We start from the raw sequence: 27,007 nt of genomic DNA on the forward strand, positions 1-27,007 counted from the left end.
CGCAGGACCGGTCACGTGAGCGGTTCGCCCAATGAGGGCAAACCAGCTCCATGACGTCACAGGCCCCCCCACCCCTCCGGACACGCCCCCGGACGGCGCGCGTTCTAAGGCCAGGGAAAGCACCCGCTTTCCCTCAGCCTCAGTGCGCCTCCACCCGGCACAATTCACCATGGACGCAGCCTTACAGTGAAGCTGCCCTGCTTGTTATCTGGTGAATTTGATTGATTTGTGGAACTGTGGAGGGTGACCCTACAAAATATACTGTGATTTGTGGGAAGGCCGAGGATGTAAGACTGCAAAAGGTATAGTGAACAAAGGGAAAAGACATTTAAACGACATTTGATTAGCTTAAAGGAGCCCCATTTCATTCTAATTTTGATCTTTTGCAGGAAGTGAAGACAAAAGAACAAAGAGCAAGGAGGAGTTAAAAGGTGGAGTCAAGAACAAGCAAGTTACAGATGTGTGGCTTTAAAGGAAGCGGTGAGTGCAGCTAGAGGGCGCTCAGCACCGATATTTTTGCATCTACGTGTAAAGGGGGGAAAAAAAACCCACACACACACATACAATAAGGAAGTGGAGAGAAGCGGAAGTGGAATCATCACCAACAAGACGAAAACACGGAGATAGCAGCAGCATCATCATTATCATCTGGACTGAAGGTGCCATGAATAACAAAGGCAAGTGAGGGGGGCACAGAGGGGCCTTGTCAGTGTGCCAGGCTGCAGGGTGCTGCATGGCAGCCATGTGTGACCTCCCCCCCCTTCTGCTGCTGGGGGGGCCGGGGAAAGGATTCCCGTGCTCCCGGGCAGTGAGAGGTGCCCGGCGATCCCGGGGGAGAGGGGCGTCTTGTGACGGGGATATTGGGGGTGTCCCGGGGAGGTATTAGGATGCATGGGGTGGGGGCAGGATGGGAAGGATCGTGGTTGCTTGTGCAGGCTCCGGGCCTATACATGACCTGTTCTTCCCCTCTGGGCCCTGTGGGAGGTGGTAATAGGAGTGGGACAAATGCTCAGTAATGGCAATCGGAGTTTATGCAGCTGCAGTCACCATGATGCTCTGCCGTTAACCCTGCACCTGCCACTTAAGCCGTGGCTGCCGGGTGATGCAATGTCCCCTCCGCACGAGGGTGAAGTTAACATTTGATGTCACTGCTTGTTAGGCAACGGAGTATTATTTCGCCCACAACAGAAGCAATGCTTTCATTACATTACTAGCCCTTATTATAGTATGAGGGGTTTTGTAGGCATTGTTTTGGTTTTGTGGGGTTTTAAATGTGGGAGATAATTTAAAAACCAAACCTTTTTTAGTTTCGCCTGTCTGTGACTTGTAGCTTCTCTACCACTTTAAAGGGTTAAATGTTAACATGGTATTTAAATTAGCACGTCAAGTAACCGATGATACTGTCCTGTTATGTATACATCACCTTGGCCACTATGCTCCCCTGCGTGAACTGGCATTGAAGTGGTTAAACATCAGGACCCACAGCTGCCAAACAGGATCCCTCCCCCTGAGTGTGGTAATGACATGATGATGTCCATAGAAAGCACACACATCCTTGCACTGCTTTACAAGCCGGCAATGTAACATATGTTGCAGGTGGCCAGTATGTGTGTGTCTATTTTTCTTTATATAGTGCCAGTGTATGCAGCGTTTTAGAAGAGCGATAATGCAACACAGGGAATTATAATGAGTGCAACTAACGAAATCGAACAATAGAAAAGGAAATCCCTGCCCTGCAGAGCAAACTCACAAGCCCTCTATCCCCTGTACCCAATTTTCCTACTCTATCTGTCCATGAAATGTCTGTTAAGTGACTGTTTGACCTCTGTTCTTTTATTGTAACCATGTATTTTTTATAACTCTGTGCCCAGGACATACTTGAAAACGAGAGGTATCTCTCAATGTATTACTTCCTGGTAAAACATTTTTATAAATAAATAAATATCTGTATAATGAGCGAGCCATTTGCACATTGTGATGTTATACGTAAGAAAAGTATATTTCAGTCACGTTTTGTATTTCTTACCTGTCTGTGACATGCAAGTGTGCTCACAGGTGGTATTTAGTAAAATCTTCAAACTGGTAGATTACCTTTTTTAGGAGTGGAGTTAACGCATCTGTTATACCTGACAGGCTGCGTCCACGCTAGCGCTGAGCGCGCTGCCGAGTTTAGTTCCTGCAATTTAAATTGTCCTGTCCCCAGCGGGGCCGCAGCCTTATTCATGCACAGGCTGTTGGGTTTGGTAGTTCACACGATAGATATCTCCGTTGTCAGATTGCTCTACCTCCCATATTCCACTTGCTTTTCATTTTTACATTTATAACAATTGTAACAATCCAACCTTTTTAAATAAGACGAACAAGATTCAAGGGAAAATACACGTCACGCGTTGACGCAAAAATAAGATATTTCTATTACAAATATAATTGGTATGGGCACGAGAGCATCTTGACTTAAGAAATGGGGAGTAAGAGCAGATATTATGCAGCGTATAGGTTGCATATCAAGTAGAGGAATAGGTGGACCAATATCTCAATATGTCAGATTTTAAACTGCATTTTATTTATTTTTCTCTTATTTGAATGTGCTGTATGATAATCGCTTGATATTTAGACCCATTTGTGTAGAGAATGTGTCAATATAAAACAATGGCATTTAGACACTGCAAGTAAACATATGCGGGGATCCTGTGGACCATATGCACTTCTGGGGCAAAAAAAACTGCACTAGATGTATACTTTTTCTTTTTCCTTAAATCAAATCAATAAGATTTTCTTCTTGGATACAGCAATATTTTTGCTTCAGTATTGCATCACGTTTGCCTTGCCATGTATGTTCCCTTGACTCCGGTTGCTTACAACCTCTCATCCGCCCCTATCGGGGAGGTCCCTATTTCTGTTTCTTTCCCTGTTTCCCATTTCAAGTTTGTGTCGCAGTTGATAAGAGTAATTTGCCGTTCTGATTACACAAACTGCTTCCAACCAATAGTTTTGTAGGCCCCTTGTCAGCGGGACCAATCCCAGCTCACAGGGGGCTGTACCTTCTTGCCTGGATGATGCAGAGATTGATTTAACACTTGGCACAAATGTAGAGAAGAGGCGCCCTCCAGAAAATAGATGACTGTAATAATGTATTAGCTTTTCTCGAGTGCTTCTCTTCTCTGCATTTATGATGATCACTGCATTTACAGTACATTTAAGCGCTCGAGCACCTGCAGTATTTCCTGCGTAATGCAGGAGATCTTGTATAGCTCTCTTGCATTCAATGTTTTAACACTTTGCACAGCATGTTGCAGGGAGATGTTATTGAATGCTATGTAATCTGGAAGGGGGGGGGGGCTAGTCTGGCAATGCTTTTGTTCTTTCTATTTTGAGAATGTATGTATTATAGTTTGCATCACAAATTTTGCTATTTTGGTGAACCAGTTTAACAGTTAATGGATGTATGTACATTTTTGTTTAGGTTGAGCCAACAATATATGCTGTGCTTTACAAAAGTTATAAGAATCCATGGAACAATTAGTGCAGCAAACATACAAGCGCACAACAGGAAACTTTCTCTGCTCCAGGAAAGCCTACTGTATGGGAGCCTTGCATAAATGTGGGGGAGGGGGGGCGGCTGCAATAAGTGCATGGCAGAGTCTGACCAAGAGAAGTCTTTATGTGGGTAAGGCTTTGGTCCCGCTGCGGCCTGCAGCGCACAGCGACCGCGGACCACCAGCTGATTGCCTCTGTTCTTGAGGTCCCCGCTGGCTCCTTCCGGCGTGGCTGACTGTGTGCTGTGACGCGTCAGCCAGCCGGAGCTACCGTTCCATTCACCCCCCCACCGTTCCATTCACCCCCCACCGTTCCATTCACCCCCCCACCGTTCCATTCACCCCCCACCGTTCCATTCACCCCCCCCGTTCCATTCCCCCCCCCCCGTTCCATTCCCCCCCCCCGTTCCATTCCCCCCCCCCGTTCCATTCCCCCCCCCCCGTTCCATTCCCCCCCCCCGTTCCATTCCCCCCCCCCCGTTCCATTCCCCCCCCCCCGTTCCATTCCCCCCCCCCCGTTCCATTCCCCCCCCCCCCGTTCCATTCCCCCCCCCCCCGTTCCATTCACCCCCCCCCCCCCCGTTCCATTCACCCCCCCCCCCCCGTTCCATTCACCCCCCCCCCGTTCCATTCACCCCCCCCCCGTTCCATTCACCCCCCCCCCGTTCCATTCACCCCCCCCCCGTTCCATTCACCCCCCCCCCGTTCCATTCCCCCCCCCCCCGTTCCATTAACCCCCCCCCCCGTTCCATTCACCCCCCCCCCCTGTTCCATTCACCCCCCCCCTGTTCCATTCACCCCCCCCCTGTTCCATTCACCCCCCCCCCGTTCCATTCACCCCCCCCCCGTTCCATTCACCCCCCCCGTTCCATTCACCCCCCCCCCGTTCCATTCACCCCCCCCCCCTGTTCCATTCACCCCCCCCCCTGTTCCATTCACACCCCCCCCCTGTTCCATTCACCCCCCCCCCGTTCCATTCACCCCCCCCTGTTCCATTCACCCCCCCCCCCTGTTCCATTCACCCCCCCCCCTGTTCCATTCACCCCCCCCCTGTTCCATTCACCCCCCCCCCCCTGTTCCATTCACCCCTGCTCCGATTTCCCCCATATGCTCCAATCCCCCTTCCGATTCCCCTCCTGCTCTGATCCCCCTCCAATTCACCCCCCGTGTGTATTTGTGTATTTGTGTGTGTGTGTGCCTGTGAGCCTGTGAGTGTCTGTATGGCGGAGGGGGCCGAGGGGCGGCTGCAGTGCTGCGGGGCGGTCCCGCCCCCTCACGTCATGGCTGCGCCCCCCCACCCGTTTTGGCCACGCCCCCCGCGCAGGAAAAAAATTCACCGCAGATCACGGTGCAGTGAATTGCACGCGCCGCTGGCAAGCAAGGCGGCCGTGCGGGCGCGTGCAGTGGGGCCTTAGCCTAAGGGTAAATGCATTGTGTATGTATATGTTAAGTTAATTGTCTCCATGCACTTGAGGTGCCACACGTTTCTAAGCTCCTCTAGGTCCGATGCCTTGTTTTTATTTGGCACACACTTGCTTACTGGGCTTTAAAAATTTTTAAAAAAAGAGCGCGAGAGCTTTGGAAATTTCCCAAGTGGTTGTGATCTAAAGGTATGGATAGGTTTTATATGTGGTTATTAAAGCAGCAATTCAAGCAAAATCCTACATGTATGTTTTTAATAAATCAGTTCTGTACTATGAGAAAATACTTGTAGCATTTAAAATGGGGAAAAAAAATGTTTTAAAGACCTTTTTAATGTTTCTAATGTTGGAAGCATTTCAAAGTGACAGCCCCCTTCCCCTTCTGATGGGCGCTGGCTCTTGAGACTCGCCCTCTCTAGCAGTGCAGCAATTGTAACTAGTAACTGCCCAGTCAATCATATTCCAGGACTACATTGCCCACAATGCTGTGCAGGAACTGAATTAAATAACCCGGAGCAAGCAATTGATTACAGGAGAATGGGGGGGAAAAAATATATCTTAATATATAAAATCAAAGGTTGGTACTAGCTGCGGTGAATCTGATTGGTCCTCAGCCTGTGGCCAATCAGATTGGTGGGTGTGACGTCACCCATCTGCCACTCTCTTCCCCTCGGCTCGCACCCTCGGCTCGCACCACACACACACACCACACAACACACCACACAACACACACACACACACACAACACACACACACACCACACACACACCACACACACACACACCACACACAACCCAAACACACCCCACACACCCGGCGCTCATCTCTCCCCTCATCTCTCCCCTCACTCCGCCCTCACTCCGCTCATCTCTCCCCTCACTCCGCTCACCTCTCCCTCCGCTCCGCTGATCTCCATCCCCGGCGGGGGAACAGGCAGCGGCCAGGCAGGCTGCAGCTGCCTCGCGTCATCTCTCCCCTCCCGCTCATCTCTCCCCTCCCTCCGCTCACGTCTCCCCTCCCTCCGCTCACGTCTCCCCTCCCTCCGCTCACCTCTCCCCTCCCTCCGCTCACCTCTCCCCTCCCTCCGCTCACCTCTCCCCTCCCTCCGCTCACCTCTCCCCCTCCCTCCGCTCACCTCTCCCCTCCCTCCGCTCACCTCTCCCCTCCCTCCGCTCACCTCTCCCCTCCGCTCCGCTGATCTCCATCCCCGGCGGGGGAACAGGCAGCGGCCAGGCAGGCTGCAGCTGCCTCGCGTCATCTCTCCCCTCCTTCCGCTCATCTCTCCCCTCACCTCCCTCCTCCGCTCACCTCTCCCCTCCCTCCTCCGCTCACCTCTCCCCTCCCTCCGCTCACCTCTCCCCTCCCTCCGCTCACCTCTCCCCTCCCTCCGCTCCGCTGATCTCCATCCCCGGCAGGGGAACAGGCAGCGGGCAGGCAGGCTGCAGCTGCCTCGCGGCGCCTAAGATGGCGGCGGCAGGAAAAAAAACCCTTCCTCCCTCGCGGCGCCTAAGATGGCGGCGGACGGAAGTAGAGGTAGGTGTCGCGTGTGTGTCGCTCTAGGTGACGTGTGTGTGACACTGTGTGTGACAGTGTGTGACACTGTGTGTGACACTGTGTGTGACACTGTGTGTGACACTGTGTGTGTGTGTCGCCCCCCCCTGCCTTTCACCCCCCCCCTGCCTTTCACCCCCCCTGCCTTTTACCCCCCCTGCCTTTCACCCCCCCTGCCTTTCACCCCCCCCTGCCTTTCACCCCCCCCCCTGCCTTTCACCCCCCCTGCCTTTCACCCCCCCCTGCCTTTCACCCCCCCCCTGCCTTTCACCCCCCCCTGCCTTTCACCCCCCCCTGCCTTTCACCCCCCCCCTGCCTTTCACCCCCCCCTGCCTTTCACCCCCCCCTGCCTTTCACCCCCCCCTGCCTTTCACCCCCCCCTGCCTTTCACCCCCCCCTGCCTTTCACCCCCCCCTGCCTTTCACCCCCCCCTGCCTTTCACCCCCCCCTGCCTTTCACCCCCCCCTGCCTTTCACCCCCCCCTGCCTTTCACCACCCCCCCTGCCTTTCACCCCCCCTGCCTTTCACCCCCCCTGCCTTTCACCCCCCCTGCCTTTCACCCACCCCCCCCTGCCTTTCACCCCCCCTGCCTTTCACCCCCCCTGCCTTTCACCCCCCCTGCCTTTCACCCCCCCTGCCTTTCACCCCCCCTGCCTTTCACCCCCCCTGCCTTTCACCCCCCCTGCCTTTCACCCCCCCTGCCTTTCACCCCCCCTGCCTTTCACCCCCCCTGCCTTTCACCCCCCCTGCCTTTCACCCCCCCCTGCCTTTCACCCCCCCTGCCTTTCGCCCCCCCTGCCTTTCGCCCCCCCTGCCTTTCGCCCCCCCTGCCTTTCGCCCCCCCCTGCCTTTCACGCCCCCCCCTGCCTTTCACGCCCCCCCCTGCCTTTCACGCCCCCCCCTGCCTTTCACGCCCCCCCCTGCCTTTCACGCCCCCCCCTGCCTTTCACGCCCCCCCCCTGCCTTTCACGCCCCCCCCTGCCTTTCACGCCCCCCCCTGCCTTTCACGCCCCCCCCTGCCTTTCACGCCCCCCCCTGCCTTTCACGCCCCCCCCTGCCTTTCACGCCCCCCCCTGCCTTTCACGCCCCCCCCCTGCCTTTCACGCCCCCCCCTGCCTTTCACGCCCCCCCCTGCCTTTCACGCCCCCCCCTGCCTTTCACGCCCCCCCCTGCCTTTCACGCCCCCCCCTGCCTTTCACGCCCCCCCCTGCCTTTCACGCCCCCCCCTGCCTTTCACGCCCCCCCCTGCCTTTCACGCCCCCCCCTGCCTTTCACGCCCCCCCCTGCCTTTCACGCCCCCCCCTGCCTTTCACGCCCCCCCCTGCCTTTCACGCCCCCCCCTGCCTTTCACGCCCCCCCCCTGCCTTTCACGCCCCCCCCCGCCTTTCACGCCCCCCCCCCTGCCTTTCACGCCCCCCCCCCTGCCTTTCACGCCCCCCCCTGCCTTTCACGCCCCCCCCCTGCCTTTCACGCCCCCCCCCCTGCCTTTCACGCCCCCCCCTGCCTTTCACGCCCCCCCCCCTGCCTTTCACGCCCCCCCCCCTGCCTTTCACGCCCCCCCCCCTGCCTTTCACGCCCCCCCCCTGCCTTTCACGCCCCCCCCTGCCTTTCACGCCCCCCCCTGCCTTTCACGCCCCCCCCTGCCTTTCACGCCCCCCCCTGCCTTTCACGCCCCCCCCTGCCTTTCACGCCCCCCCCTGCCTTTCACGCCCCCCCCTGCCTTTCACGCCCCCCCCTGCCTTTCACGCCCCCCCCCCTCCTGCCTTTCACGCTCCCCCCCCTCCTGCCTTTCACGCCCCCCCCCTCCTGCCTTTCACGCTCCCCCCCCTCCTGCCTTTCACGCTCCCCCCCCTCCTGCCTTTCACGCCCCCCCCTCCTGCCTTTCACGCCCCCCCTCCTGCCTTTCACGCCCCCCCCCTCCTGCCTTTCACGCCCCCCCCTCCTGCCTTTCACGCCCCCCCCTCCTGCCTTTCACGCCCCCCCCTCCTGCCTTTCACGCCCCCCCCTCCTGCCTTTCACGCCCCCCCTCCTGCCTTTCACGCCCCCCCCTCCTGCCTTTCACGCCCCCCCCCTCCTGCCTTTCACGCCCCCCCTCCTGCCTTTCACGCCCCCCCCCTCCTGCCTTTCACGCCCCCCCCTCCTGCCTTTCACGCCCCCCCCTCCTGCCTTTCACGCCCCCCCCTCCTGCCTTTCACGCCCCCCCCTCCTGCCTTTCACGCCCCCCCCTCCTGCCTTTCACGCCCCCCCCTCCTGCCTTTCACGCCCCCCCCCCTCCTGCCTTTCACGCCCCCCCCCTCCTGCCTTTCACGCCCCCCCCTCCTGCCTTTCACGCCCCCCCCCTCCTGCCTTTCACGCCCCCCCCTCCTGCCTTTCACGCCCCCCCCTCCTGCCTTTCACGCCCCCCCTCCTGCCTTTCACGCCCCCCCCTCCTGCCTTTCACGCCCCCCCTCCTGCCTTTCACGCCCCCCCCTCCTGCCTTTCACGCCCCCCCCTCCTGCCTTTCACGCCCCCCCTCCTGCCTTTCACGCCCCCCCCCTCCTGCCTTTCACGCCCCCCCCTCCTGCCTTTCACGCCCCCCCCTCCTGCCTTTCACGCCCCCCCTCCTGCCTTTCACGCCCCCCCCTCCTGCCTTTCACGCCCCCCCCCCTCCTGCCTTTCACGCCCCCCCCCCTCCTGCCTTTCACGCCCCCCCCCTCCTGCCTTTCACGCCCCCCCCCCTCCTGCCTTTCACGCCCCCCCCCTCCTGCCTTTCACGCCCCCCCCCTCCTGCCTTTCACGCCCCCCCCCTCCTGCCTTTCACGCCCCCCCCCCTCCTGCCTTTCACGCCCCCCCCCCTCCTGCCTATCACGCCCCCCCCTCCTGCCTTTCACGCCCCCCTGCCTCCTGCCTTTCACGCCCCCCCCCCTCCTGCCTTTCACACCACCCCTCCCTGCCTCCGGGCAACGCCGGGTATATCAGCTAGTACAGTATATTTTAAAAACGTCAGCTTGATCTGCAGCTTTAAGTTACATAATTAATAATTTGTAGTAATAAGTGCTTATAGTATGTCAGGGATGGCTAAATCAGGTGCAACAGACAGACTTTGTCCTCACTCAGGAAAGTAACAAGGCATGGGTTGGGTTTGGGTTTTGTTCTTGCTCAGTATGGCGGCCGAAAGGTCTGATGCTGGAAGGAGGAAGACCCGTCGGCATCAAAGAACTTTAAATAAAGGGGTTACAACAGGGGAGGGAGCTCTAGGAAAAGATGCAGTATGTGACATGTGTCGCAGTTAACATGGGTAGCCTGGATGAATCGAAAAAGAGCAGTGGAAGTGGGACTCTGAGGGAGATAACAAGGAAAGAAGAAGTGGTGGTAGGTATGAGGTGGAAGTGAGAAGAGCATGAGTGAGAATTGGGCATAACGTGAGAAGAGGGGGGAAAGGGCCTAAGGGAGGTTTAGCAGAGCTCTGGATAGAAAAGAGTTTATAAAGGGGCACTAGGTGTACAAGTTTCTGCACACTATGTCCCCTATTGAATATGCTGTGAAGCCTCTTCCCTTTCCTGGTCAAGATTTTAGTCAAATCCATTCATTTGAATAGAGCTGAACTCGCCAACGACTTTGGAGGATATTGAAGGGCCTAGAAAAGAGAAGGGTGGGGCCAAGCATTTAGAGGCAGACTTAGGGACTAGCGTTATATTGTACGAAGCATCCAATCGGGCCGAATATATCTCTTGCCACTAAGATCTGCACATTCAAAGTCTGGATGCTGGCTTGATTTCTTGACAGTAAATGTGTTAATTGTAAAATAATGTGTATTGTGAACTATTGGATATGTCCCTTTTTTAATTTGACATAATTCCATTAATACCATAGTATCTAAAAGTTCTTCTTTCTCTCCCCGCCAACATGCGCAGATTGACTGTGTGTAATTTATTTTCATTGTTACATTGCCATTTAGTGCATTTCAGACAGCCCCTCCCCCCCTGAAACGGAAAAGGTTAATTTTCATGTTTAGTTTAATGGTGGGGTGGGGGGTGTTGTTTCTATGTATTTTTGTCGAAGTATAATTTGTAAGGATTTTGATTTTTAGTATTCTGATTAAAATTCACGTCAGCTCACTGGTTGTCTGAGTTTCCCTGATTTTTAGCATAATCAGTCTCGTAAACTTAAATACAGTCTCACAGTTTCAGTATATTTGATGGCAATCTAGTTCATATTTTGATGCAGCTTTGAACCCCAAGCCTAACCCTTCTCATAAATCTGAAGAGGTATGTTTCTCTGATGTTGGCTTTATCTGTTTCCGTGGAGGTCATTTGGTGCTATCCCTAATTCTGGATTTCGAGAATTAGTATCTCAGGAATGGAAAATTACACAGATATTGAGGGCAGGGTTCAAGAGAGCAGAAGCTTAAGGAAGCACCGTCTCCTAAAATGGTTTATATATTTTTCTCATACCTGAATTATTGGTCCCCTAGAGCAAAATCACAGTAGTTTTACCTATGGGGACTCCACAATTCCTGACCAATTTACCTGATGTATCTGCTCGTAGAATAATCTAAATACAAATTATGCCTGCTGGGATCACCAGTAGAGAGCTACAACGTCATCTGACTGACTCTGGTGGCCATTTTGAGTTCATCTCATCTGTTGGGAACCCGGAGAACCTTCCTTTCCCGGCTCTGGTAATGAGAAGAAAAAGAAACAAGCAGTTTGTCCTGAGGAAAATGAAATATTTGAGTCAAGTCTCACTGATTTTTGTTTCTTCAGTGAGCAATACATTTTCATGGGTTAGAAAGAAAAAAGTTACAGTACTTTATTAACCCCGGGTCAGATCCTATTAAGGATTCTGTAGATGTTTTCCACAATATGAGTTAAAATGGTAGATTATTGACCCTATTTTATCTGAGCTTGCATGCCGTCTCTAGTAATTTCAAGGTAGTCCTCTGCTCCTCCTTGTGTTACACACTCACACCTAGCAATCTGTCTGTCCTCAATTAACACGGGCAGAGGGATTTGTTAACGGAGTAGGCCATATGCCATATTCTGCTATTTCCTGCCCTCCCTGCTCCACACAAATCCCACATTCACTTCTAGATTTGTACAGCAGTCAGTAGTGCTGATTCTGCTGACATTGCTTTTGTTATTTCGTCAAAAGATTCATAAACCGAGAAGAGCATTTTCAAACACGCGTTCTAAAATGATACCATTCAATCCTTTGCTACGTTAACTCCTTCACGCATTGACTTGCTTGCCCCCCCTGGCTGCAAATCGGTTAAATTAACTATTTGGGGTAATGTTAACATCAATGAATGACCAGGTATCTTCAGTAACTCCTACTGTACATTTGTTTGTTTTTGGCGGTAAATCCCTATTTGGCCCTTGGCTGTGTAGCTAATTAAGCTTGTTCCTAACAATTATGGTGTTGCCATCTCATTTCTTTGAGATGTAGAATCCATGTCACAGCTGTGCCAAGCAGCACACACCCCGCTAGGGACGTCATAGAAGAGTCCCCAGGGGCTTGTTTTTCAAGTTTCTGTGCACACTGCAAGCACCATCCCCTCCCGCTTGCATTACTATTCTACTTGGGTTCCGGAGCCAAGAATGAAATGAAACAGATAGTAAATATTTGGGAGGAGGGACTCGATACACACACACGGTGTGTATTTTCTAAAGTCTAAACCAATCATTTTAATTAAATAACACTGTTAAATGTAGAGAAACATTGATGCAGTCAGAGTTGGATGGTTTTCCAAGAAGTGATACTTATTCCAAATGAGTGATACTTTACAGGGTCCCACAGTCTGTTTTAGGACATTCCTTGTGACCTTGATAAGCCTGTTAAAATGCTGGGATTCTGTTTTTTGATTAGGAATATCCAATGACAATTTAACTATTCTAAAATCCCTAAGTAAAAAGATTAATCACAGGCATTCTGGAAACAAATAGGTTAAATATACTTTTGCTGCCTTAAGAGAGAGCACTGCCTTGTTCAAAAAGGAAAGCAGGTAGTGTTTTGAAATGCCTGTGGAACCATGCAACCCCACTTGGCAGATGTCACAGAGCTGCAGTTAAAGTGAAATTTGATGCTACAACCAGTGAATCCAGTCCTCTGTATACAACAGATGGAATTTTCATGGAGGTCACACTTTTACAGGTACACAAGCCACTACATTCTCCAGTGACAGGTGAGTGACTTCGGTATTGATTTGAGGAACAAAGGAAGTGTTTTTAAGTTACTTGCTCTGAGGGGAAAAAAATATTCGCAGCTGCTGGTATATAACACCGCAAACTTTTTTTTTTTTTTTTTGTATTCTATATTTCCTCTCTTCCCCCACACACGCCCTCCTACCCCATTTAAAAATAGCAATGACTTTTAAAGGCTCAGTCCTACGTAGGACCAAATAGAAATAATGGTAATGGAAGATTTAATGCTAAATAAAGTGATTAATGCCTTCTAAAAATCATACAAAGTATGTTGTGTTGTTTTTTTTTTTGTTTTGTTTTTTAAGTGAAGTCTGAAACGTTTCTGTTTTCTCTGTTTGTAGTGAGGGCTCTGTAGCTTTTGAAATGAGTGTTGATAGTACTGACAAAATATTCTATAATATTTATTGTATCGGAGCATAGACTTTTCAGGCATAAGTTCCTGACTCAAAGCGTTTGGGGTAGTCGATTAATGTTTGAAATCCCAGTTCCAGGTGCTTCTATCAGGTTAATTTCCATCTATTTGGGGGATACACTTGCGCTATATTCATCACAGGTTTTAATCATATGGGCTATGGTGGGGTGTCTGATTATTCTGGGACGATGAGGCTGTCGGTATAATTATGTATATCTTTGTTTACATATCGCCATCCAGATACATAGCTCTTTATAGCAGTGATACATGACACAATGGGAATATGCGCTTCAGACCTAAAACAATAGGAAAATTAGTCTCTGCCCCAAAGAGCTTACAATCTCAGTGGGGGGATCATAGGGGCATCTGTATTATCGCACTTGTAGACCTGTTTATACTGTTTAACTGGTGATTGACGGGTGATTTATATATATATATATATATATATATATATATATATATATATATATGTGTATGTGTATATGTATGTGTGTGTGTGGGCAAATATAACTGTATGCTCATCTGCATGTCTTAGGCAGGTCTGCAACCCCGCCTTTCCCCATTATCACCCAGCATACAGCACTTCCACTGCAGCAAGGGATTCTGGGAAATGACATGCAAATGAGCACACAGTGTCACTTTTTGGCTCAATAACCATTTTTAACATGGTTCCCTATAGGCTTAAGCTTGCTGCATGATATATATATATATATATAACATTTTCTTTTTCTTTTTTTAATTTTAAATGGAGTCAGTGGCATTTTCGAGCCCTAGTAATTATATCAGCAGCTAGTGTTCCCTATAACGTGCAGATGTGAATGTTAGCGCACAGTAAGTTTTAGTAGCCCACGTCAAACTTCCACGGTGCGCACAGGCAGGGGAGAGCAGGGCAATAAAACTCTTGACAAATGCAGCATTATACATTCAGGCCAGTACCCTAACCGCTCAGAAGGACCCTCCCCTCTGCTGTTTCCATTACTCTCCGTCTGGACACATACGTTGCCGGTGATTCTGTCAATCACTGTTGCGGTCCGCAATTTCACGTCCCACAAAGCTTTGGGAATGGGATGAGCCACGTGACGGCATCCAACGCAGCATGCCTGCACCTTTGGCATGGCGCTACCGCTTTGGGTTCATCTGCTCCAGCTATAAAATATAATAAATCCACTGCTGGTTGGTCACTCATGGACTGCCTTCCTGATTGAAGCAATTCACTTATTTATACATAGTAAGTAATTAATAATAATAATGTAATTAATAATTGCATTTATTTTCTATGTGGGTTTTTGCTTGGGCTTGCAGAGCAAGGGGACACATCAAGATCTGTGGTATTCACCAGTCCACCACTATGCACTATGAAGCCCTAGTTGTAGGAGTTTCGGGTACTTTTCTTCTTGTTGTTTGGGTTCATATAGTTTTAATATAGTTGGAAAAAATGAATTTCATCATCGTCAAGTACTAGTGATGTACCGGGTACCCGGCTTACCTGGCGCTTTTTCAGCTACTCAGAAATTACCCAGATTCGGCAGCAGGGGACTAGGACTGGAACCGGGTAACTTCAGGGCAGCTGAAAATGGTTAAACACTTGCTTACCTGCAGCAGGTGACGGAAGACCGGCGAGGCAGCCGGTTCCTCCCCAGCTGTCCAATAGGAACGCTCCTGCTCCGGTCACATGCTTCCCCGGCTCACACAGGCATCAGCTGTGTGCTCTGTTCCTGCTGGACGAACAAGACCTTCGGCATCTGCCACCGCCACCAGGACATCTGCTGCTGGTCCCAGATGTCGCCGCGGTCTTCCTTGCCGGTCTTCCGTCCCTGCAGGTAAGTGCCAAACGGGTACCCAGCCGGCTAAAATGTTTCATTTTGCCTGGTACCCGTTACCTGTTTTTTTAAATGGACCCGGTACAACACTATGAAATACAGAAAATACACAAAAGTGTGTATCCTTTCCAAGGCATGCATTAGTGCTTCAGCAAATTTTTCTACATGCCTTAATGTATGTTTAGAGAAACAATATGTTGTAGTTATGTATTTTTGAAAGGGGCTGTAACGTTAAGTACCCCTGTGAGCACGTGACCTGTATATGGGACATGGGTTAATACACACAGCAATCTTCACATCCCAAGGTCCTTCAAATTAATATCTCCCCTCAATCTGTCCCAATATACCATCTGTCACGAACAGCACATGACTTGTAAATACACATGGCTAAACTAGCCAACTTGCCTTTCTCCTTCGCAAGGTACTGTACTTTAAATGAGTTCATAGTTACCCTTTTCTCGGTTAAAATGTATTTATCCGCTGCCACCACCAAAGAGAAACGGTCTTCGGTCCCTGTTTACTAAAGCAGGAAACTTATGCACTTAACACGCAAAAATCTGTTGTAGTAAAATGTGTCCGAAAAATGTAATTTGCTCTCTTTGCGGAGTGCAAGAGTTCAATCAGAGCCCAAAGTATTACTTATTAAAGTTTTGCTTTAATATACAAAAATAGAGTGCTTGGGTTACAGAAAGATTACAAGAACATACAATTATAATAAATTCTGTCAGGTTCTTCAAATAATTGGATAAACAGAAATCCGCATACATTGCCACGTCATAGCTTCTTCCCAGAGAGGTCACTGGAGTAGAAAATATGAGAATTCATGTGTCTGATCCCAAAACACCTGTTGAATTTTGATTTCATAACTCCAGGGCAAGACTTGTATACTATGCTTCTCTGATTAAAAACAACATAAGCCCATCCTGTCGTCAATCAGCTCTGACTGACATTTTTACGATTTAAAAGTCAACAGGAAGTGTGTTTTTTTTTTTTCCATTTAAGTTTGCCTCAATATAGAAAAGACTTCATAACTTTGTTTCTATAATACTTCAGCGCACGCCAACTTCACTTTTGCATCTGTGCACTAAACATAAAAGATGACCACAGAACGTCTATTTTTGCAGGAGAAACAGATCTGTCCTTCGCACCTCCACTTGACATCAAGTGTTTGACATAATTTGATTTGTGTAATCGTAACGTTTACAAGTATCTAGTTGTTCTTGCAAATCGCTGTCAAGCCCAGAATTCCATATTCAATATCTTTAGAAAGTTAGGTCTAGTCATGTCTCCTGATACTCTGTGGAAACACATTTATTTTATTTTTTTTTTGGCCAATATTAACTTTTTTTTTAAGAATCTTTTTATTAGGGTGTTTACAGATGCATTTCAAAATATTACATTGTAGCATATTGTATTTAAATGTACATAGGTTATTGTATAATGTTACATAATTCAATACATATTTGCGATACCCATTTTTATTTTTTTTCCCGAATTTATAACTGGTCTTGATCTAATATCTCGACCATTTAACTCAACCTTGTATCATAGCTTGCTTGTGACTCCCATTCTTTCTCTTAGTTATATCTGTTTAGACTAGGCTCTTGGTTTTTCCTCTGTTCTGTCACGTTGTTACAGTATGTTATGTTGTGATGCAGGACGTTCTCCTTATTTTCTATTACCTTTGTGGAAACCCTTTTAAAAATGCCTTTCAAGGTTTATTCTAGTGCAAGGGAAGCCATATTTCAATCCCTTCTTAAAAAAACGGGTGCTATTATCTCTAGATTCTATCAGCCCTGTAAACGATATATATACTACTAGCTGAGAGACCCGGCGTTGCCCGGGATGTAATGTTCCTGCTCCTCTCTGTCTCCTCTCACCTCCCCCCCTCTCTCTGTTTGGCCCCCATTCACATCAATCCAGTCCCCCCCCCTCCCTCCTTTACAGCTCTGTTTGTCCCCCTTTACAGCTTCATGCAGTGTGTATGTGTGTGCGTCAGTGAGTCTGACGCAGGAACACAAACACAAACACACACAGACTGACGCACACACACACACACACACACACACACACACAGTCAGTGCTGTCAGGGGTTGTGTGCATGCGTCAGTCAGGGTGTGTGTGTGCGCGCCTGTCAGGGTGTGTGTGTGCGCGCCTGTCGGGGTTTGTGTGCGTGCGCCTGTCGGGGTTTGTTTGTGTGCGTGCGCCTGTCGGGGTTTGTGTGCGTGCGCCTGTCGGGGTTTGTGTGCGTGCGCCTGTCGGGGTTTGTGTGCGTGCGCCTGTCGGGGGGTGTGTGTGCGTGCGCCTGTCGGGGGGTGTGTGTGCGTGCGCCTGTCGGGGTGTGTGTGTCAGGGGGTGTGTGTGTGCGTCAGTAAGGGGTTGTGTGTGTGTGCGTGGCAGTCAGTCAGTGCTTGTGTGTGCGTGCACCATTCAGTGTGTGTCAGCCAGTCAGTGTGTGTGTACCTCCTTGCGGCAGCCGGTGGGGGGGGGTGTTGTGTGTGTGTGTGTGTGTGTGTGTGGGGGGGGGGGGGTTGTGTGGAGGGGAGGGGTTGTGGGGGGTTACCTCCTTGCGCCACCCGGTGCTCCCGGCCGCGGGGGGGGGGGGGGTTACCTCCTTGCGCCACCCTGTGCTCCCGGCCGCAGGGGGTGTTGTATGTGGTGGGGGGGGGGAAGTTACCTCCTTGCGCCCCTGGTGCTCCCGGCTCGGCCGCAGGGGGGGGTTGTGTGTGGTGGGGGGGGGGAGGTTACTTCCTTGCGCCCCGGTGCTCCTCCCGGCCGCGGGGGGGGGGAGGTTGTGTGTGGTGGGGGGGGGGAGGTTACCTCCTTGCGCCCCCGGTGTTCCCGGCTCGGCCGCGGTGGGGTTTAACTGCTTGCTGGCGCTCCCGGCGGTAATACAGGGCCCCGATGAGAAGAGCTGAGTGGCAGGCGGCGGCGGCGTGTGAGAGGCGGCGGGAGTTTTGCTGGCGGCGTGTGAGTGGTGAGGTGGAGGAGGCTTGGCGCCAGGGAGGCTGAGGTGGTAAGAGGGCGAGGGGGGGTTTGCGGTGAGGGCGGGCGGGGGGTTTGCGGTGAGGGGGGCACACACACACACACACACACACACGACGGGAGTGAGAGGTGGTGGAGAGTGGGACTGGCGCAGATCCGAGGTGTGTGTGTGTGTGTGTCTCCTTTGGCCCGTCACTCCGCCTCAGGCCAATGAGAGGTGTGCAGGGGCGGGCGGGCCAAGGGAGCCATCTCATTGGCCTGGCCCATGGTCCAATGTGATTGCCGCTAGGGACACAGGGAGAGACACATACAGACACAGACACATATGACGGTTTCCGAAATATATAGTAAGATACTATACGATATATACTATACCATGTATCTTATGCTGTTGTTTGGATTTCTCTTTAGATTAGAGTTATACTTCTAAATATAGTCCACTGGGTATGTTTAGCATTACAATTATTAGACTTTTTTTATATAATGCTATGTATAAAAGATGCTAGCGCTAGTTAACCTTTGCTTGCTAGCGCACATATGTTTCCATGTGTGATACACAGCTGATGCAAGGCCAATTTGGCTCCTATTCGCGGGCTTTTTTACTTTAAATGTTGGGTTTGTAGCCACCTCCCCAACTCCAAGACGAAGCGCTGTAGAGGAGGAGGTTGTGGTGTAGCCTCTTGTTTTTAGTGTGTGTAACTTCTCAGTAAAGCCTTTTGTATCACCAGAGTGGAATTCAACTTTGACGGATTGCTGTGGCGCTGGATACATTCCTTTCTATCTGTAAACGAGGCCTGGTTAAGGGTTTAAAACAGCATTAAAGGTTAACTTAAAAATATATATTTATTTTTATAACAGGTTTTAAGCAGGGGTTCTCCAGAGTTGAACTGCGTTAATTTCGGCTCCGGAGACTCCCTGCTTTCAAAGATACTTGCCTCCATTGTGGTTCTGGTATCCCTGCAGGCAGAGAAACGGTGTTCCTTAATCCAGGGGTTCTCAACCACCCCCCTCCCCCAAAAGGTCAGGTTTTAAGGATATCCCTGCTTCAGCACAGGTGGCTGTCTTTGATTGAGCCACCTGTGCTGAAGCAGGGATAGCCTTAAAACCTGACCTGTTCAGGTGGTGGTGGGGGGGGGGAGGTTTGAGTTGAGAACCCCTGCCTTAATCTAATGGTGTCTTAAATGTCTGGCGGGACAATAGGAAGCAGTGATGTCATCAGTCACCCCCTACAGAGGTAAGTATCTCTGTAAGCAGGTGTCCCCAGCTCCGGAGACCGCCTGCTTTAAACCTGTACTAAAAAATAAATGTTTAATAAAATAAGATAAAAGTTAACCCATATTGCTGCTTTAACAGGCCATACAAAAAAATAATTTAGTTTTAAGACTATTTGTAACCAACAATAACCCCCCTTGTGCTTGATTACAATACTTAATATATCGATATTATTATGACAGGTTTTATATCATTTTCAGTATCAAGTTTGAGTATTTTTTTTGTTCATTATCAATACATTTGTATTTCATAATTGGCACACTATTTACTTTCCAAATACTTTCTTTCACAGCAGTCATTTAACACAAATGTTTCCTGGAATATTATGTCTAACACATTTTTATAGTGTTTTTGGTTAGCACACTTGTAAATATTAATTATTTTGTGGGATATGCACTATTCTTTGAGGGCTGGAGGGGTTTATTCCCTTTTGGGATATCTACTTAATTCACTGTCAAATGTTGTGTGTGGCAGGTCACTGAACCAATGCGTTGTCTTTTTCGTGTGGCTCAGAAACCAGTAAGCATACAGCTCTGATTGGTCAGTGCATCACTTCATAAAGTATAATATTCAATATTTTTAAATAAATTATGTACGTTTAGAATAAGGCTGGTGATTTCTCCTTACAAAGTCAAATCCTGGTTTCTATGACATGGGTCTGATTGCTGCAAACAATGAATGATTTTAATAGAATTAGTAGAACAAAAACTTTAGATTTACTAATGCTGAAACAACTGCAACAAAGTATTTATGTATTTATTTTTGCTCAGCAGAAATATATTTTCATTTTTTTACCCATAAATACACAGTTAACCTTTTTTTGTCCTTGTTGTTCCTTTCTACAGGACAATACCCTACTCCCCCAGCCTATCCCACACAGTCTCCCAATCCTCAGTCTGTGTACCCACCAACCATGCATCTCCAACAGGCTCCTCCTTATACAGATGCTCCTCCTGCTTACTCAGAGGTAAAGTATGAAACCCCACAATGACATGTACAATGTAAGACACAGTGCAAAATAATACAGTAATATGGTGAAATTGCTTGAGGTTACAATTGATCCTCACAACATTGTGTGTGTGTGTGTGTGTGTGCGCGCTATGTCCACTGGCCATTTTCCATCTTTCCTACCCTTCTGCACGACCTTGGCCATCCCCCTTCTGTGCATGTGCAGACATGGCAGCCCCCTTCTCGGTACAGCCATATTGGTGGATCACCAACAAGCGAGGCCCTACTGTGGTATGTATGTACATGTATTCTCTCAAATAAAAAGTTCACTTGTGAGCACATTCACGTCTTAAACAGGTCTGCAACGCTGCCGTGTGTGTGTGTGTGTGTGTCACACTAGGTCATAATGGTGAAAGGCAGGGTTGCAGACCTGTCTAAGACGTGAATGTGCTCACAAGTGATCTTTTTATTTGAGTATATTATATTCTTATTTCTCTTTACAATGCAAAGGATAAACGTTTTAAAGGTGTAGTCTCATATAGGACAAAATTGAACAACTCCGGGTCATGTTTCATGGGTAAATCTTAAGTACATAACTCTCTCTCTTTTTTTGTCTAATTTTGGAAAGTTGATTTGTGAATGTTTGTAAACAATGTAAATTGAGGCCCAGTTATTTTGGTTGGGGCAAGAAATACCCGTTTATTGGCTAGCCCTTTTTAGGATGGTCTGAGGAATGGTCATTCCTAGTGGGTTGCACACGCCTACATTCTGGTACCTCATCGTCTCTAAAGTACCCTTGTTTTATTTAGTTGGTTCTAAGAGGATGGACAGAGATCTGATAACATTATCATTAGCATGGGGAAGAGGAGATCAATATCTCCACCTGTTCTATATTGTTTTAAAGCTTCAGATTAACCATTAAATCTGATTCGTTTACTTATGTCTTAAGTGACTCTGACTCTTTTTAAGGGTTTGTCCCTTCTAGAAAGAAAGTAAATTAAGAGCAGTGTCCTGTTTAGACAGTTAAATATCTGTTTTGACACTTATTTATTATTTTTTTAATGTCTTTAATCAGGCAGGTAATTTAAGTTGGGATTGCTTTGGACATCCTTTTCTAGAAAGGTGTGCAGGGATATACCAAATAAGTAAAGATGGGAAGGATGTTGATCCAGGGAGAAATCTAATTGCCAATATTTGGAGTCAGGAAGGAATGTAATTTCCCCCCTAAGGCTAGTTGTGTGTGTGTGTGTGTGTGTGTGTGTGTGTGTGTGTGTGTGTGTGTGTGTGTGTGTGTGTGTGTGTGTGTGTGTGTGTGTGTGTGTGTGTGTGTGTGTGTGTGTGTGTGTGTGTGTGGTTTTTTTTTTCTTTAATTTTTTTTTTAATCTAGGACTTACTTTCACACACACACACACACACACACACACACACACACACACACACATATGCCTTACCTGCAGCTCCCGGCACTATATACACGAAAAGCATGCGGCACGCGCGTTCGCATAGGAACGCACGGCCGCATGCTGCATATTACAGCCCTTAGACAGCATTGGATGATGTCACTGGGGTTTTTTTGTTTGCCTTCCTCTGTATCCATATAATGTAAATATAAATATAGGATAAGTATCTGTCATCTAAATTTAGCATAGGTTGAACTTGATGGACGTGTGTTTTTTTATTTTATTTTTTTAAAAGCCTCATTTACAATGTAACATCAGTTGATTTATCTAGATCAGGGGTGTGCACATGGGGGGCCTGAATTTTGTTGGGGGGGTTGGGTCACGTGACACTTAGGGGCCCCACACTCTTCCCGAAGGCATTGGAATTAAATGCCAGGGGAGCCTAAGGTCCCTTCCCTTGGCTCAGACTGTTTCTGGCGATGCGTCGCCATGGCGTCAAGTAACGTAAGGGGGGGGGGGGGGCAGATTGCGCACCCCTGATTTAGATGCTTCTTATATAGTATTAATCTACATAACAGATCTACAATTGTACACATTTTCATGGGGATTGAGCAAAAAATATATAAGATATGATGAAAAATTTATAGGGGTTTTGTAGGGTGTGTTGTGTGGTTTTTCTTTTTTTTTTTTTTTCTTTTTCAATTTGTGCATTAGATTTTTTTTTTCTATTGTTGTGAGGATCTATAGTAGCTCTGGCAAATGAAGATAGCAGATATAAATTGGGTATATTGGTATTTGTTACTATTGGGATTGGTTATTTCACATTTTCTTCACTTTTTTTTTTTTTTTTTTTAATTCTTTGGTTTGCATTTATTAGGTGTTGTATTTTAGTTTTATTTATAAGGCTTTTTATACACACTAAAATAAAACCACTTTATATCAGGAATGCAATAAAATGAATGTGTGACAAAATGTATTATCCTGTCTAAACATTGGTGTTCTACAAATGTTTTTCCTGTTTTTGCTAATAAAAAGGTGCAAATGGAGAATAACAGTATTATTTTTTCCTCTGTAGCTTTACCGCCCAGGGTACGTGCACCAACAGGCTGCCAATATGGCATCTCTCGCTGGACCCTATCCTGGCACCTCTGTGTACCTGCCGATGACTCAGTCTATGCCAGTTGCCACTATGCCCTCCTCTGTGCCCATGGCTTACTATCCCATTGGACCCATGTATCCTCCTGGTTCCACTGTCATTGTTGATGGGGGCTTTGATGCAGGTGCTAGATTTGGAGCTGGTACCTCTGCAAACTTGCCAGTAAGTATCATCTCAAAGTGACGTGAGATTGTTGCTTTAGGATGAGATGGGGCCCTTTGCTTAACCCCCTGAGTGCCGGAGAAGCCAGAGTACTGTGACCCATCCGGCACTCTCGATCACGTGACCACTCCGTCACTGATGATGGAATGGGAGGAGTTCCTCCCCCTTCCGTCCATCACTTCAGATCGTGTCAGAGGCTATCTCCCCTAAGAAAACAAGTATGTTTTTTTTTTTTTTTTTTAAATGCAATGCTACCTGAGGTACCCTGTTGATTTGGGATGCTCCAACCTTCATGCGCCCCTCAATTCCCGAGATATAAGTAGCTGTGTCCACCAATAATTGACTAGTGAACACAAGACGGTCATTGGGTCAGACTAATTCTGGCTGCCGATAGAAAGCTGCAGCATCTTTGGGAGATGGCGCTGAGACTTCCTATTGGTGACCACGTGGCCATATCTGTAGGCTTGATTTTTGTGTCTCACACAGACATAAAAAACTACAAATATCTTGGGAACCGGAAGGTCCCTGGGGGTTAGGGGATCAGAGGTATAATATTACAAAAATAAGACTAATACACTGTACTCAATTTTGTCTGTGTGACATTCTTTCATTGAACTGTGCTACATTTTATTTACTAAATAAAGATATAGTCACAAAGCATTATAGTTCAAAGCCTTTGCAATGATGGCAAATAGGTGCACTAAAAAAAAAAAATAATAATAATGTACACACCACACACTTTCAGTGTGCACGTGGATGGTGTATTCCTCCCAAAAACGTGTTACATTATTTAATTGTTTTATTTATTCAGCACAGTGGTTGTCTTAAATTATATATAGAATTCCTAAAAGTTTTATATGGGCATTTTAATCAATAGGCACAAACCCATTGCTTCTTATGCAGATGGCGGCTATTTCATACAATAAAAATGAAAGATGGTTTTATAGTAGAACACAAAATGGCCATGGCATCAAATTGTGTGTTTAACCCTTTCAGTCCCTGAGGGGCGTGCTACCCCCTGGCCACAGACCCTCTGATACTTCTGCGTGACGTGGCCGCTCTTTGGAGCGATCACGTGATGCTGTTACTCTTCCGGCCGTTGGGCTGAACGTGACGAAGGAGGCGGAACCCGCCCCTTCAGTGTGGTACGCAATGGAGGGCCGATCCCGTATAATCCCTAAAAAACAAGCAAGGGGCAATGAAATAAGGAGTCAAGGGCTCTCGGGTGGCACTTTTATTGATGTACAGTATACTGTACATCAGTAGAGCACTAAAGGGGTTAAAACACTAGTCTGCACTTTATCAGTATTAGGGCAAACACCCCAACCCAAACATTGAAGTATATATCTTTTGCATACTTGTTTAAAGTTACTTGCCCTTTTAGGCACTTTTTATGTTAGTCTGTTATTCTATTCAGGAGACAGAAGCGCTTGAAATATTAAATGTCCAGGTCAAAATGGAGATCTCCTAGGAGCCACTGCAGCCTGAGGTTACTGTAGTAACCCCTGATGGGTGATGTGGTCAGGGGGAAAGGTACTAACATTGAGTTAAACTTCTATAGTCTACTGCAGGGGGAAGCGGATGCTGCTTTCAAATAGTGGGTCGTAAACTTGCATGTTTCCTAGGACAATGATTACATTACTGCCAAAAATAACCAACACTGAATGTTTGTGGCAATGTTCATTTTTATATAGCAGGAGACATGTATGCAAGTTTTAAAGCAGTGCAAAGTACAAGTGGCTGCATGTATAAAACGGGTTAGTGGGACGAGATCTAGTGAATACATAAACTTTGTTGCAAATGAATGTGATGATGATCCCTTTGCTCTCTCCTTTCAGCCTCCCCCTCCAGGCTGCCCTCCCAATGCAGCCCAGCTGGCGGCTATGCAAGGTGCCAATGTCTTAGTCACACAGAGGAAAGGCAACTACTTCATGGGCGGCTCAGATGGCGGCTATAGCATGTGGTGAAAAGGAACCAGAGGCACGGAAAGGGGGGGCATAAAGCAACAAAAAACAAAAACAGGCTAACTCTTTTTTAAATGGAAGGACATCTCACAGCGTGAGCACTTCCCACGATGTTCTGCTTTAGAATATTAACCCAGAATTGCTGTTTAGACACAGGTTTGGTGGGATGTCTTCCCGGTGCTCAATCTTTAAGTGCTCCTACTATAGAAAAGGGAGGTTCTTTTAAAAAGGAAAAAAAAAATGCTTTGCAACCCTTCATGCCACCCTCCTACCTTTCCCCCCACGCATCTTCACTCTTTATTAAACTTAAATATTACAGCCTGATTTTGGGTACTCTAGACCCCCTTATTAAGGGGTAAGAGAATTTATCGTGGGGGCAACTTTTGAGGCACCGTGAAAGATCAGATTGGTGACTGACTGTCAGGCTTTAAGATTTCAGCTGGCTTGATTTTTAGGACAGACAAGATTTGTGTTCATTGTAAACTCTAGGAAAGTCTGTATCTTCTAGAGAATGACAAACATATACACGCACACAAGTAAAACTCGCCTCTAATGCTGTACTTCGTTGTAACACGGGTCCCAGATGTTTTCTAGAAATGTCAGTTATTTTTCTGCCCTGTTTCCCCATTCCAAAGGTACCCATCTTGTATCTGTAGTTTTTCCACCTGTCTCTTGGCATTTTCATTAAGCCCAAAGCCCTTGCTCTGGTGCTAGAGACATGATTATTTTTCAGACGATTTACCCTCTAAAGTGCTTAACAGGCACTTAAGACATTGCAGATTAATATTCTATGGACATTTAGCGGTGTAGTGGATACTAGATTGCAGTTGTGTTCTAAAACAAATGTTAAAAAAAAAACTAATTGTGTATTACATGTTTTTCTGATGCATTTTAAATGCTTTTTGGGGGGGGGGGGGGTGGTGGTTGTTTCAGATCAACTAAACTTTTTTCCTGAGGGTCTAGTCCAATGGGAGGTTGTGGACACTAGTCCCACCACTGCAGACCCTCTGAGCCACTACATATACAGCGTTTAAAAATAAATAAATAAAAACTCTTTTCAAAACCAGTGCAGAAAGCGTTACTGCTTTTCCTAATCATATCTTCATATCTCAATTTTCTGTAAAGTGTTTTTTTTTTTATTTTATTATTAAAACAATTGTAGATCATACACCAACATAACACCTTTTCTGAATTCAGTTGAAAGGTTTTGAACAATTTTAGACTAGACTTTTGTTCAAAACAGAAGAAATGTTTTTTGGGGGCAGAAAAAATTATTATTTTGTGTTCAAAGAATAATATACATAAAACATGTTGAGTGCATATATTGTCACACAGCTCCTAAAAATTGATGGTCTGTAATACATCACACAGCTGAAATGGCAGAAAGATTTTCTAGGTGTGCAGTGCTAATGAAGACACTTGAATGTGTCACTTTTTTTTTTTAATACACAAATGGTACCTGTAATACCCATCACTTTTAACATTGAGATTCATTTCTGCATTGTCAGCCCCTTTGATGCCAGTATGGATGTTTTCTGTTTTTTTTCCCTCGATTTCTGGATAGTTGTCTTGGGTTATATGGGAGCATCTTTTTGTGATGGAAGCAATATGTTTTGCATTGCTGTATGACTTCTCCATCTTGAGTCCAATATTTAAAGCATCATGTAATTTTGAAATGCAATAGGATGATCAATAAAACCACAGCATTTAATGGATAGTTTGACATCTGCTTTTACATTTTGCCCTCATGCTGACCATCACATCATAGCTCTAACATTTCTATTAAAAAAAACCAAAAATCTTTGCATCACGTTTGTCATGCCTAAAAGGGACATTCAGGCAGTTGCAGCGGAAATGCCCTTAACACAAGTCTGTACAAAAACCCTCACTAGAAATATTACATGGCATTTGTGGTTTATTTTGATTACATTTTTAATAGCCCGTTAAACAAATATAACCCTATCGGCAAAAAGGATTAAGGCCGTAAAACTTATACCACCCTAATTTGAATCAATTCTCCAAATCAGCCAAGGCCCTACAGGTAGTGAATAATTCACTTTTGCTAGTCCGTACTATACAATCTGACTTAAATACAGACACGCCTAATCATTGAGGTTGTAGTAAAGAAAAACATACTGTTTTTATTGGGGGGAAAGCGTGCTTTGTCTGTTTTACTTAAAATCAGTAGATATTGGCTT

The 27,007-nt window shown here is 47.5% G+C and overlaps 1 protein-coding gene across 1 annotated transcript; it reads left to right on the plus strand.

Annotated features, from left to right (window-relative positions):
- Window positions 1-517: 517 nt before the first annotated feature.
- On the plus strand, window positions 518-26,526 carry DAZAP2 (DAZ associated protein 2). The gene is made up of 4 exons (XM_075591625.1): window positions 518-677; window positions 20,025-20,146; window positions 22,603-22,845; window positions 24,684-26,526. The coding sequence occupies exons 1-4, from the start codon at window positions 665-667 to the stop codon at window positions 24,810-24,812; spliced, it is 507 nt and encodes a 168-aa protein (XP_075447740.1). The 5' UTR covers window positions 518-664; the 3' UTR covers window positions 24,813-26,526.
- Window positions 26,527-27,007: the final 481 nt, after the last annotated feature.

The sequence above is a fragment of the Ascaphus truei genome, chromosome 3, assembly GCF_040206685.1.
Source record: "Ascaphus truei isolate aAscTru1 chromosome 3, aAscTru1.hap1, whole genome shotgun sequence".
Lineage (NCBI taxonomy): Eukaryota > Metazoa > Chordata > Amphibia > Anura > Ascaphidae > Ascaphus > Ascaphus truei.